Below are 17044 nucleotides of genomic sequence, written 5' to 3'. Positions count from 1 at the left end.
TAAGCAGGGGGAAACGTCTGGCACTGCAGGATTTGAGTCCCTGGCGGCGTAGTGTGTTACTGATGGTAGGCTTTGTTACTTTGGTCCCAGCTCTCTGCAGGTCATTCACTAGGTCCCCCTGTGTGGTTCTGGGATTTTTTTCTCACCGTTCTTGTGATCATTTTGACCCCACGGGGTGAGATCTTGCATGGAGCCCCAGATCAAGGGAGATTATCAGTGGTCTTGTATGTTTTCCATTTCCTAATAATTGCTCCCACAGTTGATTTCTTCAAACCAAGCTGCTTACCTATTGCAGATTCAGTCTTCCCAGCCTGGTGCAGGTCTACAATTTTGTTTCTGGTGTCCTTTGACAGCTCTTTGGTCTTGGCCATAGTGAAGTTTGGAGTGTGACTGTTTGAGGTTGTGGACAGGTGTCTTTTATACTGATAACAAGTTCAAACAGGTGCCATTAATACAGGTAACGAGTGGAGGACAGAGGAGCCTCTTAAAGAAGAAGTTACAGGTCTGTGAGAGCCAGAAATCTTGCTTGTTTGTAGGTGACCAAATACTTATTTTCCACCATAATTTGCAAATAAATTTATAAAAAAACCTACAATTTTCTGGATTTGTTTTCCTCCTTTTGTCTGTCATAGTTGAGGTGTACCTATGATGAAAATGACAGGCCTCTCATCTTTTTAAGTGGGAGAACTTGCACAATTGGTGGCTGACTAAATACTTTTTTGCCCCACTGTAGGTACACAGCCCACTCTGCACACCACAGTCATTTCAATGTGGACAATTGGGTCATATTTGGTTGAGATGTTGATCAATGAGATTACAGCCTATATTCACACACTCAAAAAGACAGCCAAAAGTTTGTTGAATTCCCGATGTGCTATCACTAAGCTTTAAACCATATGAAAGCACAACCAAATTCCAATGGAAAACAATGTTTGGTTTTTGGTTTAGTTGTCACCTAAATGTTATCACTGCACTTTCAATCATTTAAAAGCACTTCAAAGTTCAAATCTGAATACAATGTCAACCTAATGTGTTGTCACTGTGCTTCATCTAATAGCAGAACCAAATGACCTGGATTGCAGTTGAGATTACATTAAAAGTACATGGTGCAAGTGATCAGTGCTTGAGATTCTGTGCAGATTATTACAGAAATTGTGGAGAACTCCACAAACCTGCGACTTTGCATGATATCTTGAACATGCACTCTTTCTATAATTACAAGAAGATAATCATAGTTACGGTAACCTCAATGTGGCTATGGGCTGTTTTTACGCATTTTAAGGTTGAATAAATAATGTTACATTTAGTTTGTAAGAGCCTTAACTTTAGGCTATATACTGTATTAAACAAGTAATATTGTGTTTGGTTGACAACTAAATAGCCTACATTTCCTTTCAATGTTGATATTTGGTTGTGTTGTCAACCAAACACAACTCAATATCGCTTTTGCAATACAGTAAATAGCCTAAAGTTATCTTACAAACCAATGCAACAGTATATATTCAACCTTAAAATAAGTAAAACGGCCCATTTTCAACAAGTTAACAAATGATACTGTATGTTGGATTCACGTCTCTAACTAAGGTAATGGTTGAATCTTATTCTTTATCTTTTATTTTTGGTTGAGTTGGAGACATGAATCCACCATACAATATTATTTGTTAAATCATTGGCAAGTTAATAGGCTATTTACTGTATTGCAAAAGTGATTTTTGAATTGTGTTTGGTTATCAATGCAACCAAAAATTAACATTTGAAGGAGATGTCGCTTCCGCTTGGATAGTTCCATCTGTGCCACTGACTTTGTCAGGCTTTAATTTCAGTTTGTCTACAAATTAATAATTGTTATGTTGGATTCACGTCTCCATTTCAACCAAAAATCTAAGTTAGAGAATAGGACGAAATCAAATTAAACTTGAAATTCACTTTCATTAAAGTTTGATTGGATTTTTAAACCCATAAGTCTAAACCCTGTCTAAGCCCAGGGAGGGGGTTCTACTATGGATCATTTTGCTATTGGTTTTAGAATTTTAAGACTCCTTGAAACAATGATTTTATCAAATGTTTTGGGGCCTTACTGCTATTAGTCCAAAATGCTACAAACGTATTGAACAACAGATGCAGGACATGGAACAACAGACAGATAGTCACAAAAAATGCATCAAAAGGAAGTTTGTTCTGAATTGTCTTTAATATCTGAGAGATACAAGAAAGATCAGGAAACATTATATATATATTTTTTACATGACTTTTGGCACTAAATAGTCCATCAGTGGAGGCTGCTGAGGGGAGAACAGCTCATAATTAATGGCTGGAATGGAGTCAATGGAATGCTAACACCTCAAACACGTGGTTTCTATGTGGTTGATCGAGAAGAAAAAGAAACGCACACCTATTTAGGCGAGGTGCTGGCTAGCGGAGTAGAAAATTAAAGAGAGCCGCACACTCTAGGAGCTCAGATGCAAAAATTGAATTACCAATGTTTCGACAGCCAAGCTGTCTTCATCAGGGTATGATGGTTGATATCATTACATTGACTCCATTCCAGCCATTATTATGAGCCGTCCTCCCCTCAGCAGCCTCCACTGGTCTCCATGTATACTTCCGTAAATGTTTAAGGCGGATGCAGTGGATTGAGATGCATCCAATGCAAAAAGACAGAAATCTCTAGTTTAAATGGGGATTTGTTTGTATAATGCTCATTCGATTTCCGCGGGGGCAAGGACATTGACCTTAGGGGGTTAAATTAACTGATTTGTGGTTGAGATGGAGACATACTGTATATCTAACATTTAAATATACATTTGGAATCAACCAAAGCTTTAAACCCTAGACCTACAGTGTATTCGGAAAGTATTCAGACCCCTTGACTTTTTCCACAATTTGTTACGTTACAGACTTATTCTAAAATGGATTAAATAAAACATTTTCCTCTTCAATCTTCACACAATACCCCATAATGACAAAGCGAAAACAGGTTTTTAGAATATTTGCAAATCTATTAAAAATAAAAAACAGAAATGCCTTATTTACACAAGTATTTAGACCCTTTGCTATGAGACTAAATTTGAGATCAGGATCATCCTTGAGATATTTCTACAACTTGAGTCCACCTATGGTAAATTCAATCGATTGGACATGATTTGGGAAAGGCACACACCTGTCAGTAAAAGGTACAAGACAGCCCACTTGGAGTTTGCCAAAGGGCACCTGAATGACTCTCAGACTATGAGAAACAAGATACACTGGTTTGATAAAACCAAGATTGAACTCTTTGACCTGAATGCCAAGCGTCACGTCTGGAGGAAACCTGGCACCATCCCTACGGTGAAGCATGGTGGTGGCAGCATCATGCTCTGGGGAAGTTTTTCAGCGGCAGGGACTGGGAGACAAGCCAGGATCGAGGGAAAAATGAACGGAGCAAAGTACAGAGAGATCCTTGATGAAAACCTGCTCCAGGGTGCTCAGGACCTCAGACTGGGACAACTGGTCACCTTCCAACAGGACAACAACCCTAAGCACACAGTCAAGACAACGCAGGAGTTGCTTCGGGCCTAGTCTCTGAATGTTCTTGAACCGGGACTTGTACCCGATTGAGCATCTCTGGAGAGACCTGGAAATAGCTGTGCAACGACGCTCCCCATATTGGGTGTAGATTGATAAGGGGAAAAACTATTTAACCCATTTTAGAATAAGACTGTAATGTAACAAAATGTGGAAAGAGTCAAGGGGTCTGAGTACTCTCCAAATGTACTGTATATGTATTGTCTATTTTTAGTTGAATCCTGGGTTAAATTTAAACAATAGCCGCTGATGACTTCACAAATGCTATATAGGCCTAAATAGAATTATTGATATGATTGATATAGTGTAGTGTTAACATTTAATTTGCTCGGTCCCGTATGGCTCAGTTGGTAGAGCATGGCACTTGCAACGCCAGGGTTGTGGTTTTGTGTCCCACGGGGGACCAGTACTGATGAAACTGAACAGTATGCACTCACTACTGTAAATCGCTCTAGATAACAGTGTCTGCTAAATGTAACATTCTTTAAACCTAACCTGGAATTACTGGAATTACTTTACTTTGACAGCAACAGTGAATCTTTTCAGTTTTTAAGTTGAGGTTTCTCAACAATTATTCTCATGATAGCACATTAGTAATAGTCAGTGACAAATATGGTAAGCAGGGCTGAGCATGGTTAAAACCCTGGATAGGGGACCAAAAGGATAGCTCCAGATAGGTCAATTTTCCAGTATTATTTGCTGCCCAGCCAATATTTTATTTTCTTATAGTGGATGTAACTTTGGAGATCTGATGCTGTTTCAAAGGTATAAATTCAACCTATTTTATACAAGATTTGTCTATGTTGAAAATTGTTTACCATGATGACATAATCCTGTTTTTGACATTTCACTCTCATAAAAACTGCCTAAACAGTTTTTGTACATTGACTTTTTTCAAATCCAATGTATTTTGTATTTAGATTCCACACCACAATATGTTGAAAAATTACATTGAAACAATGTTGATTCAACCAGTTGGTGCTCAGTGGGAGGTGAACAGGATATGTTAGTACAGGTGAGAGGAGAGAGCATATGGTTATTTTTTGTGTGTGGTTCAAGCAAGAACACAGAGGTAACATGCTTAAATGACTACCGACCAGTAGTACTCCCATTTGTAGCCATGAAGTGCTTTGAAAGGCTGGTCATGGCTCACAACACCATCATCCCAGAATCCCTAGACCACTCCAATTTGCATACCGCCCCAACAGTTGATATGATGCAATCTCTTTCCCACCTGGATAAAAGGAACACGTACTGTACGTGATAATGCTCTTCATTGACTACAGCTCAGCGGTCAACACCATAGTGCCCTCAAAGGTCATCACTAAGCTAAGGACCCTGGGACGAAACACCTCCCTCTGCAACTGGATCATGGACTTCCTGCCGGGCCGCCCCCAGGTGGTAAGGGTAGGCATCAACACATCTGCCACGCTGATCCTCAACATGGGGGCCCCTCAGGGGTGTGTGCTTAGTCCCCTCCTCTACTCCCTGTTCAGCCATGACTGCATGGCCAAGCACAATTCCAACACCATTAAGTCTGCCAACAACACAATGGTAGTACTGTAGGCCTGATCACCGGCAACAATGAGACAGCCTATAGGTTGGAGGTCAGAGACCTGGAAGTGTGTTGCCAGGACAACAGCCTCTCCCTCAATGTGATCAAGACAAAGGAGATGATCGTGGACCACATGAAAAGGAGGGCCAAGCACGCCCCCATTCTCATCAGCGGGGCTGTAGTTGAGCAGGTTGAGAGCTTCAAGTTCCTTGGTGTCCACATCACCAACAAGCTATCATGGTCCAAACACACCAAGTCATTCGTGAAGAGGGCACGACAATGCCTATTCTCCCTCAGGAGACTGAAAAGATTTGGCTTGGGTCCTCAGATTCTCGAACAGTTCTATCGAGAGCATGACTGGTTGCACCACCGCCTGGTATGGTAACTGCTCGGCCTCCGACCGCAAGGCATCACAAGGAGTAATGTGTACGGCACAGTACATTATTGGGGCCAAGCTTCCTGCCATCCAGGACCTCTATACCAAGTGGTGTCAGAGGATGGCCCTAAAAATGGCCAAATACTTCAGCCACCCTAGTCATAGACTGTTCTCTCTGCTACGGCAAGCGGTACCAGAGTGCCAAGTCTAGGTCCAAAAGGCTTCTTAACAACTTCTACCCCCAAGCCACAAAACTGCTGAACAGCTAATCAAATGGCTACACCCCCCTGTTTTTTTACACTTCTGCTACTCGCTGTTTACTATGTATTGTCTATGCATAGTCACTTTACTCCTACCTACATGTACATATTACCTCACCTAACCTGTACCCCTGCATTTTACGGTAAGGTCTACTACACCTGTTGGATTCAACGCATGTGAAAAGTAACATTTGATTTGAATTGTTATATGCAATGATGCTCCTTGTTACTTGTCTTCTATATCTTCAATTCAGATCTACGTCTGGAAAGACAATTCTATGTGGACGCGTCCTGAATTGCTCTCATCTTGTGCTAGTGGAGTTTCATAGGTAGTTACCTCTACAGGAGCCAACGGGGCCTTCTTTCATGCCACAACAGACTTCACATTATTACTGGTTGGCCATAAACTTCTCAAAGATAGAATGGCTCCTAGAGCAGTTGGACAGCTGGTGAAAACATGTAGCTTCTGGGGGTATTTTTAGTTTGCTTTTCATGGGATTGGCCTATTTATTTTTCAGTGACAATGGCCCAACACCCACATTACACCCACAACACAGTTACGTCCGGCGCCGACTGAGATGGCCGCCTCGCTTCGCGTTCCTAGGAAACTATGCAGTTTTTTGTTTTTTTACGTGTTATTTCTTACATTAGTACCCCAGGTCATCTTAGGTTTCATTACATACAGTCGAGAAGAACTACTGAATATAAGATCAGCGTCAACTCACCATCAGTACGACCAAGAATATGTTTTCCGCGACGCGGATCCTGTGTTCTGCCTTACAAACAGGACAACGGAATGGATCGCATGCAGCGACCCAAGGAAACGACTCCGAAAAAGAGGGAAACGCGGCGGTGTTCTGGTCAGACTCCGGAAAAGGGCACATCGCGCACCACTTCCCAGTATTCTTCTTGCCAATGTCCAGTCTCTCGACAACAAGGTTGATGAAATCCGAGCAAGGGTGGCATTCCAGAGGGACATCAGAGACTGCAACGTTCTCTGCTTTACGGAGACATGGCTTACTGGGAAAACGCTATCCAGGGCGGTGCAGCCAACGGGTTTCTCCACGCATCGCGCCGACAGAAACAAACATCTCTCTGGTAAGAAGAGTGGAGGGGCGTATGCCTCATGACTAACGGGACATGGTGTGATGAAGAAAACATACAGGAACTCAAATCCTTCTGTTCACCTGATTTAGAATTCCTCACAATCAAATGTAGACCGCATTATCTTCCAAGAGAATTCTCTTCGATTATAATCACAGCTGTATATATCCCCCCCCAAGCAGACACATCGATGGCTCTGAACGAACTTTATTTAACTCTTTGCAAACTGGAAAACATTTATCCGGAGGCTGCATTCATTGTAGCTGGGGATTTTAACAAAGCCAATCTGAAAACAAGACTCCCTAAATTTTATCAGCATATCGATTGCGCAACCAGGGGTGGTAAAACCTTGGATCATTGTTACTCTAACTTCCACGACGCATATAAGGCCCTGCCCCGCCCCCCTTTCGGAAAAGCTGACCACGACTCCATTTTGCTGATCCCTGCCTACAGACAGAAATTAAAACAAGAGGCTCCCACGCTGAGGTCTGTCCAACGCTGGTCAGAACAAGCTGACTCTACACTCCAAGACTGCTTCCATCACGTGGACTGGGACATGTTTCGTATTGCGTCAGATGGGAATATTGACGAATACGCTGATTCGGTGTGCGAGTTCATTAGAACGTGCGTCGAAGATGTCGTTCCCATAGCAACGATAAAAACATTCCCTAACCAGAAACCGTGGATTGATGGCAGCATTCGCGTGAAACTGAAAGCGCGAACCACTGCTTTTAATCAGGGCAAGGTGTCTGGCAACATGACTGAATACAAACAGTGCAGCTATTCCCTCCGTAAGGCTATCAAACAAGCTAAGCGTCAGTACAGAGACAAAGTGGAATCTCAATTCAATGGCTCAGACACAAGAGGCATGTGGCAGGGTCTACAGTCAATCACGGACTACAAGATGAAATCCAGCCCAGTCACGGACCAGGATGTCTTGCTCCCAGGCAGACTAAATAACTTTTTTGCCCGCTTTGAGGACAATACAGTGCCACTGACACGGCCTGCAACGGAAACATGCAGTCTCTCCTTCACTGCAGCCGAGGTGAGTAAGACATTTAAACGTGTTAACCCTCGCAAGGCTGCAGGCCCAGACGGCATCCACAGCCGCGCCCTCCGAGCATGCGCAGACCAGCTGGCCGGTGTGTTTACGGACATATTCAATCAATCCCTATACCAGTCTGCTGTTCCCACATGCTTCAAGAGGGCCACCATTGTTCCTGTTCCCAAGAAAGCTAAGGTAACTGAGCTAAATGACTACCGCCCCGTAGCACTCACTTCCGTCATCATGAAGTGCTTTGAGAGAGATGATTGTGGACTTCAGGAAACAGCAGAGGGAACACCCCCCTATCCACATCGATGGAACAGTAGTGGAGAGGGTAGCTAGTTTTAAGTTCCTCGGCATACACATCACAGACAAACTGAATTGGTCCACTCACACTGTCGTGAAGAAGGCGCAGCAGCGCCTATTCAACCTCAGGAGGCTGAAAAAATTCGGCTTGTCACCAAAAGCACTCACAAACTTCTACAGATGCACAATCGAGAGCATCCTGGCGGGCTGTATCACCGCCTGGTACGGCAACTGCTCCGCCCTCAACCGTAAGGCTCTCCAGAGGGTAGTGAGGACTGCACAACGCATCACCGGGGGCAAACTACCTGCCCTCCAGGACACCTACACCACCCGTTGTTACAGGAAGGCCATAAAGATCATCAAGGACATCAACCACCCGAACCACTGCCTGTTCACCCCGCTATCATCCAGAAGGCGAGGTCAGTACAGGTGCATCAAAGCTGGGACCGAGAGACTGAAAAACAGCTTCTATCTCAAGGCCATCAGACTGTTAAATAGCCACCACTAACATTGAGTGGCTGCTGCCAACACACTGTCATTGACACTGACCCAACTCCAGCCATTTTAATAATGGGAATTGATGGAAATGATGTAAATATATCACTAGCCACTTTAAACAATGCTACCTTATATAATGTTACTTACCCTACATTATTCATCTCATATGCATATGTATATACTGTACTCTACAACATCGACTGCATCCTTATGTAACACATGTATTACTAGCCACTTTAACTATGCCACTTTGTTTACTTTGTCTACACACTCATCTCATATGTATATACTGTACTCGATACCATCTACTGTATGCTGCTCTGTACCATCACTCATTCATATATCCTTATGTACATGTTCCTTATCCCCTTACACTGTGTATAAGACAGTAGTTTTTTTTTGGAATTGTTAGTTAGATTACTTGTTGGTTATCACTGCATTGTCGGAACTAGAAGCACAAGCATTTCGCTACACTCGCATTAACATCTGCTAACCATGTGTATGTGACAAATAAAATTTGATTTGATTTGAGAAATGCTCCCTGGATGAGTTTATGTTTAGTGCATATGTAGTATGTAGTAAAAAAATACATGATTTTCTTTAGGAACATAGTGAAGTAAAAGTTGTCAAAAAGACAAATAGAAAAGTAAAGTTGTGCTGCCATCCTGTTAGAAGGTAACAGATTGTAATAAAATAATGGTTAAAATGTATTTTCATTGTGTTCAATGGTGTTATTTGCCCCCTAGTGGAGTTTTCTGGTACTTAGACTGTACGCAAACAGGAAGTAGAGAATTGTTCCGCACAGCTAAAAACAACGCTCCGGTCAATTATTTCAGTGTCGTTATTTCTTGTCACGCTTCATTTCAGCTTTGGAAAATATTTGTTTGTAAGTTCGATTCAAGTATTTAGCTAATGATGATAATCTTGTTATTGATAGAGTTGCTTACGTATCAATGTTGGTTGTATTTACTCACACAAATGGCAATGCCTTTCATGTATGTCGTTAGCTGTATTACATTGCTCGTGCGTCATGCAAACAAATTGTAAAATATACAATACTGTAGTTTTGTTACTGTTTCTAGTGTAATATGCTTTGTTATTCTACATAGATGGTTGTACATTATTAGAGTAATGAGAGGAGTTAGCCAATGACCATATGAGTAGCAATTAGCTATGTGGTTTGGCATCATGCCAGATGCATGGTACCTTAGCACGTGCTTTGTATTCATGCTACTTCTTCAAATTTATAATGTACAGCTACAGTATGTCGGTGTGAATTCAATACTAAAGTATATTGTTTTCTGTATTTTCACAACATAAACGTGTTCAATATATTCATTAAAGAAATGTCACGCCTTGGGAGTTTTATTGAAGACTTCGTTGTTAGCTATCTGTCAAGTTTTGCATGGGAACGCAACTCAAGGACAGAATAAAAGTACAGATACCCCCAACAACGACTTAAGTTTTGCTTTCAAGTATTTTTACTTAAGTACTTCACACCACTGAAAATGACACAGTTCTGGAAGAGAGGGGATTCAGTTATGGGCATACCAACATTTTACTCGGTGTAAGGTCATATTCTGCTCAAACATTTAATACAATGCTGTACTCTATAAATGGACAAATATAGTGACTAAAAGTTATTGGATCCACACTGAATTTGTGAAAATTATGAAAATATTTTTTTGTGTAAGTGCTGTTTGAAAAAAATTGATGGAATTTCAACCTGTTCAGGTGGGATGGGTTTTTTGGCCCATATCATGACATCACACTGATGTGATTATTCTGACCAATGACCATTCATCTTTTATTTGCATATGTATCCTACTTTGAAGGGATAAGCAGGGTAGGATCTAGTTATCTTATCTGCCAATCAGGGTTGTGTATGTAAATATATTCACATTTGTATTGACGCGCACACGATCAGCCTGAGCATTTCAATGGCAAAAGGAGGATCAGGGAAATAAATTATAAAAAATATATATTTCGAGTTATTTTCCTGAAATAAACACACAGTGATTTATTAGACATACAGTGATGATTTACAAATACAACATGGGAGCTTTAAGGAAATGTCTGCCATTCGTTTTTTGCAAAGCATGTTGGAGGTTGTGGTTGATGATAACAGACTGAGCAATTATTGATTAAGTTGTGTGATTCAGTTCTTAACATGACATCTGTTTGACCAACTGCCATGTGTGTCAAAAGGGAGCAGTAATTATTGTGAGCATCCTAATATTACCATGACTGGTTAGGCGATGTAGCCAAGTCTTGCACTCTAGGCCAGCGGTTTTCTTGACTTCGTAACCTGACCAATTTAAGAAAATCGAGTCAACCTGTTAGGTTGGGCTATGGGCTCCCTGATGCATTCTCTCATTCATTTATTCATTCACTTTATTCATTCAGAATTTGAGAGCCATTTTGAAGAACCAATAAAATAACTGAGATTATTATAATATCAGTAGGCCTACTCTTATATCGAACAGGTGTTTTCTTGCAGGGTCAAAGTGGGAGCTTTGATCAGATCAGATGATGGGTGGTTCGTGGCCACCAGAGGCTCCAGTTGCTCCATGGATTGATTCAGAATCAGCAGGCACAGCAATATTTCTGATAGTACCAAGTCACTCTGAGGTGACGACACAAGTTGAGCTATGCATATAGAAATACTGATTTTTAAACAATGCTTCATCTGAAAGGTATTTGGCAAAATTAGCCCACTGTCGACTATTATACCAACGATTTACAAAGTTTTATTGCACTCCTTGAATTCGACTAATCGTTTTCAGTAGGCTTGAGCATTTATGCATTTACAGACATAAAGGCACCTATTTCATAGGATAACTCATTTTTCTGTTGTTGAACTATGTATTGTGGATTTTGGAAAACGAAATGTGAGAATGTATTTGTTCAGGCTAACATACAAGCTACATGTACACAAATATAATTTATTGAGGCAATGCTTCATGTTCATCCATGAAAATATAAGTCAGTTCACATAACATTAAACTTTCAAAAAAACATGTTTAGAAATACATTTTTCACACTATTCTAGACGAATAAATTCGACTAGTTCATGATAGGAGGAATACATAAGATAATAAATAAGAATATACATGTATGGCTCCAGTGCCCAAAAGTATTTCCATCTTTAAGAACATTGTGTCTGTGAAATGGTCTCAACTTTGTGACATTCCAAGGGGATGAAACGAGTTTCTGTCCAGCAGCAATGTCCCTATGTGGTATAGAATGTCTGAGTACCAGTCTATTCCATCTCTCTGAGGGATTTCCTCGCGCTCTTTGACTAGACCTGTCAAAGACATCAACGCGTGACCCAACCGGACTGGTGCAAAGGCCCAATGCGCCCATTTGTGGTCCTCGATTACCGCGTAACAGCTCGCCAAAACATGGTCAACTATGATGGTTCCTTGTGAAGTCACTGGTGCATAAGATCCCTCGTATTCTTCCACGTAAATCCTTTCCACGGTGACTGCCTTTAGGTGGTCTAGTGCCTCGTCCACGACAAACACCTGTTGCCCAGGTTTTACATTACTGGCAAACACTGCAGTCATATCGCCATCCGTAATGTTATTTGTGACGAAGACAAGGTGTGCCGGCGTCAGTCTTAACTTTCTGTTGGGCTTCTCCGTTTCAAAAACATAAAATTCTCGACTTGTTACTGGATCTCGGTCCATGAACATAAGGAAATCGCTAGATACAATATGTCCTTCTTTGTCTGCAGCTAACACTTTGTCGCCCACCTCCAGTTCCTTTACCAGCTTGCTCCGACCATCCTCGAGAAGAACTGAGGCAGATCCTGGGAAGCAGCCACCCGATTTTGCAGCAACTGAATTTTCTAGAGAAGAGCGGAGAATGCATATAATTAAATAATACAGAATTTTGACCAAGTCACTATTGCCATATACATGTATAAATGTAAACCGAATGACCTGGACAAATATGGGAACTACTGCTCTAACAAATGGGGCATAGCAGTTGATCCGCTACACTGCAACATGAGTCACAGGCATTGTCTTATAACTTTGTAACAACAAGGCACATACATAGGCCTATCGAACACAAAACTTAACGAATACATTGTTTTCTTGGCATAGCTACGTACCACGTATGTAATAAACAGTTCATGAACGGTTGTGGAAATAATGACATTTTGTGGACAACATTTCAAATGTACATACAGTATTATTATTATTTGTTCGTTTGTTATTTACCTGCTTTCACAGAACAATGAATATGGGCTTTGGATTCATAATTGACCCAGTCGAAACCCGCCTCTACTGCGAGCCTGGATAACATTCCATACTTGTTTTTATCTCTGTCAGAGGTGGTGATATCTACAGCCCTTCCTTCATAGTGTAAAGATTCCTCGAAATGGTGTCCATCCTCGTCCCAGCCTTCTGTCACGCGCAGCTTCACTCCCGGCCACTGATTCATGACTGAAATAGCCAAAGAGTTCAGTTTGTCCTTACATCTCTGAAAAGGAGAGAAAGATAATTGAGATATCAGGAAACACAAGGGGTTAAACAGGAGGGTCTCACACGCACACACACACTCAATATCGGTCTATAGCATGTACAAGACCGGGTGAAGACAGAGTCGTATATAGAAGCATCTGTTGAATCATTTTTCGATGTTACATTATTTTTTAATGATTCTTATCATATGTGTGTGGCTCATAGATATATGTAGAGGTTGCATAACTTCCATTGCACGCTTGAACGAGCATCAAATGCAACTGACCACCCCAGAGACCCTGCGGCTGTCATCGGTCAAATTAAAACATACAAATCCCAAGCTACTTTCGATCGATAACTGAGTGGTACTAAAAAGTAGGCTATTGTTCAGTCAGATTTTACCAAGTCATAATTAGAGGAAAAAGTTGTCTATATAGGTCTTGGGCTCCTGCCTCCGAACTATGCAAATTAAGCATATATCCACAGGCAATACATAACGCAACTGTTTAGGATAAAATGACACATTACATCTACTATTACATCAACTAAAATCAGTTGACCCATCTACACATCAGAATTAAGTTTAAATATCAGAGTCAAATTCAGAAGGAATTCTCTCTCTCTCTCTCTCTCTCTCTCTCTCTCTCTCTCTCTCTCTCTCTCTCTCTCTCTCTCTCTCTCTCTCTCTCTCTCTCTCTCTCTTTCTGCGTCCGTGTGTGTAAGTGAGAGAGAGGGAAAGAAAGAAAGAATGAGAGCAATATACAGACAGAGACAGACAGCTAAACAGAGGCAGAGATGTAGGCTATTGTTAATGCCTATTTTTATGGGTCCAGCTGAAAGGATAACTTGTTATTGATAGATCATAGACTTACTGAACGACTGAGAGAGGGATGGGAGGGAGGGAGGAAGGGGGGGGGGGTAGTCTATAGTTCAAGTGTATCATAGCCTAACATTAACCGTCTAGAACCAACCCCTTTAATGAGTTGTAGCAGTCGTGCACCGGGCATCCATAACGACGTCTTAATGTTCATGCTCGGATAAGCCCAACTGGAGACATAAAGGGTAGAACTGTCCATATGCAGAAATAGCCCGACATGGTGCATAGATCGATTTTAAGCCATTTCAAACTATCAAAGCCTACATAGGTTTGCAGAGTAACCATAAATGTCATTCGTCGATGTTTAACAACTGTCACTTCAAACTGAGCTGTCATTCATTATTCTCGTGCCAAATGATCACCCAGGACTCACAAGATGCATCTCCACGCGCTTACTCAATGTCTCACTATACGTCTTACTATCCCCACCTGTGTCATAAGTCTGTCAGCATTAGTGTTTTCCTCATCTTTGAAAATAATGTCAGGATTGTAGTTTGGTGTCAGGTCTTTAAATCTTTCAGAGTTCCTTGTGATCTTCCCTTCGTATTTTCCACTGGCCCCAAGGGTCTTCTCTGCCACGTTGGGAATGAACTGCTTGTAAACCAAAGGCTTCAGTTTTTTCGGATGTCTTCTTTTTCCATATCCCCTACCTGGACCACAGGCGAAGCCAGCGGATACTAAAGACAGGCAGATGAAGCCCACAAGCGCAAGTCTTATCGACATCAGCATCATGTCCATTTGATTAATTGTCTTTAGGTTCCTGTGGTGTAGGCTGACTATATCCTCTCGCTTATCTCGGAGTATCTCACTCTCTACCCTGTATCAGTTTCCTCGTTTCTTTCTCTCTACTCTAGAAGGAGGATGTCAAACGACCCTCTACTGAAGCAGGTGCCGTAATGACAGTTATGTTGTATGTCGCTGCGCCCAGAGCACATTGGAGCTGTGCTGCTGCTGCTTCAGAAATCGCTGTTCGACAATGGATAGCCGTAGCCCAGACTCCGGTCCAGACGCGTGAATGAGTTGGCTTCATTCTGCTCTAGTGCTCTATATTTGATAGCTCGTCAATGTATGTGAAGTAAAGAACCTGATTGGCTCCACTTGACAACCCGATTTTTGCTCCATGCTATTCAAATAGCAGGGTTGACAGTGTCAATAGGCCACTTAACATTCATTCCTGATTAATGACACTTTTTTTGTATTATTATGAGATACACTTGAATTGTATTCATATTGAAAGAAATTATTGGGAGGTGGGAGGCTCGTATTTTTTAAATGATAATGCCGGCTCACGAATCCCGTTGATGATGTGATGCCTGGGGCAATTGCCTCTTATGCCTACATTTAAATCTGCCACTATGGTCTGCATAGTCATTTCGATGCAGGTTAGTTGCACAGAGAGCATATGCAGGTCAGAATACATTAACTAAGGAGGATGTGAAGTGAGGGACACAGTCGTCAAAAGTAGCGAATTGTATAAGGAATAGGGTGCAATTTGGGAAGCAAACGGAATGTCCCTCAATGGGGATTAACATGTAGGGGAGTTTATTGCAATCTCCCTCTGCCTCTGGACTTCTGTGCCTATCACCACCAGTCGTCCAATGGCAAGCATCTGTAGGGCCAGCTGAACTTTATGGGTCAGCAACTGCTCTTACACCAACAATGGCTACTAATTCCAGTGTGACAGTAAAACAAGTGAATGGGATTTCTGTGTACAGTGGGGAGAACAAGTATTTGATACACTGCCAATTTTGCAGGTTTTCCTACTTACAAACATGTAGAGGTCTGTCATTTTTTATCATAGGTACACTTCAACTGTGAGAGACGGAATCTAAAACAAAAATCCAGAAAATCACATTGTATGATTTTTAAGAAATAAATGTGTATGTTATTGCATGACATAAGTATTTGTAGTATTTGTGACTTTAGTACAAAATCTGTTTTCTAGAGAAGGCACTGCTACCTGTACTACTCTGGCATTAATATGTATTCACCTTGCTTAACCACATGTTGTACTAAAGTCATGAACACATGCCACTGGGCACAGATACATTTTTGTAGAATGACGTATGAACTAATCCATAGGACAACCGGTGTGAAATGGCTAGCTCGGGGATAGGGAACTTGTGGCGCATGCGACCCGCATTTTGAAGGCCCTCGGATCAATACCCACCCCCCAAAAAAGTGTGTTGTTTTTCAATGATTATTATTTTTAGGAACTCAGGCGTGGTCTCAACTAACTGTTGTGAGTTAGAATAGTAGACTACACAAGGTGCAATTTGAAATGTGGTTGTGCATTAGTAGCTTTACTCTTGTTATGCCAGTTACTGATAGTCACTCAATTAGCCCATGTCAGCTAACATTTTGTTATGCAGGTGAGTGAGGACCCAAAAGCGGTTTAACAGAAACAGAGTCCTTTAATGTCCAAACACAGGGAAGACATATATCCTCTTCAGATGTAACGATTGACAAAATAGACAACCCGCAGAGAGGGCGACAAATAAATCATAAAGTCCTCTGATCTTTACAGGAGAGTCCCCTTCTAGCAGCAGAGGAGAATAGCAGGGTTAGCGGCAACAGACTGCTGGTCTCTCCGGGTAGGCGCGGGTTGTAGAGGACAGAGGTACCTGATCACACGTAGCATCTGATGAAGAGGCAGATTACGACAGGACGGGACAAGGGTGAAGCAAACGAGAATCTGACAAAGACAGAAGCAGAAACAGAGAGAGAAATAGAGACCTAATCAGAGGGAAAAAAGGGAACAGGTGGGAGAGAGTAAACGAGGTAGTTAGAGGAGATGAGGAACAGCTGGGGGAAGGAAAGGGAGAGAAGGTAACCTAATACGACCAGCAGGGGGAAACGATGTGAAGAGAAAGAACAGGAACAAGACATAACATGACAATACATGACAGTACCCCCCCCCACTCACCGAGCGCCTCCTGGCGCACTCGAGGAGGAAACCTGGCGGCAACGGAGGAAATCATTGATCA

The 17044-nt window shown here is 41.8% G+C and overlaps 1 protein-coding gene across 1 annotated transcript; it reads right to left on the bottom strand.

Annotated features, from left to right (window-relative positions):
- Positions 1-11633: 11633 nt before the first annotated feature.
- Positions 11634-15029, bottom strand: LOC124040939 (tiggy-winkle hedgehog protein-like). The gene is made up of 3 exons (XM_046358057.1): positions 14487-15029; positions 12938-13199; positions 11634-12561 (listed from the first exon to the last, which is right to left on the bottom strand). The coding sequence occupies exons 1-3, from the start codon at positions 14793-14795 to the stop codon at positions 11885-11887; spliced, it is 1248 nt and encodes a 415-aa protein (XP_046214013.1). The 5' UTR covers positions 14796-15029; the 3' UTR covers positions 11634-11884.
- Between the last annotated feature and the right edge of the window lie 2015 nt (positions 15030-17044).

Source organism: Oncorhynchus gorbuscha, linkage group LG08 (genome assembly GCF_021184085.1).
Source record: "Oncorhynchus gorbuscha isolate QuinsamMale2020 ecotype Even-year linkage group LG08, OgorEven_v1.0, whole genome shotgun sequence".
In the NCBI taxonomy this organism is placed as follows: Eukaryota; Metazoa; Chordata; class Actinopteri; order Salmoniformes; family Salmonidae; genus Oncorhynchus; species Oncorhynchus gorbuscha.
Note: the sequence above shows the minus strand (reverse complement) of the source record. Positions and strands in the feature narration are given on the sequence as shown.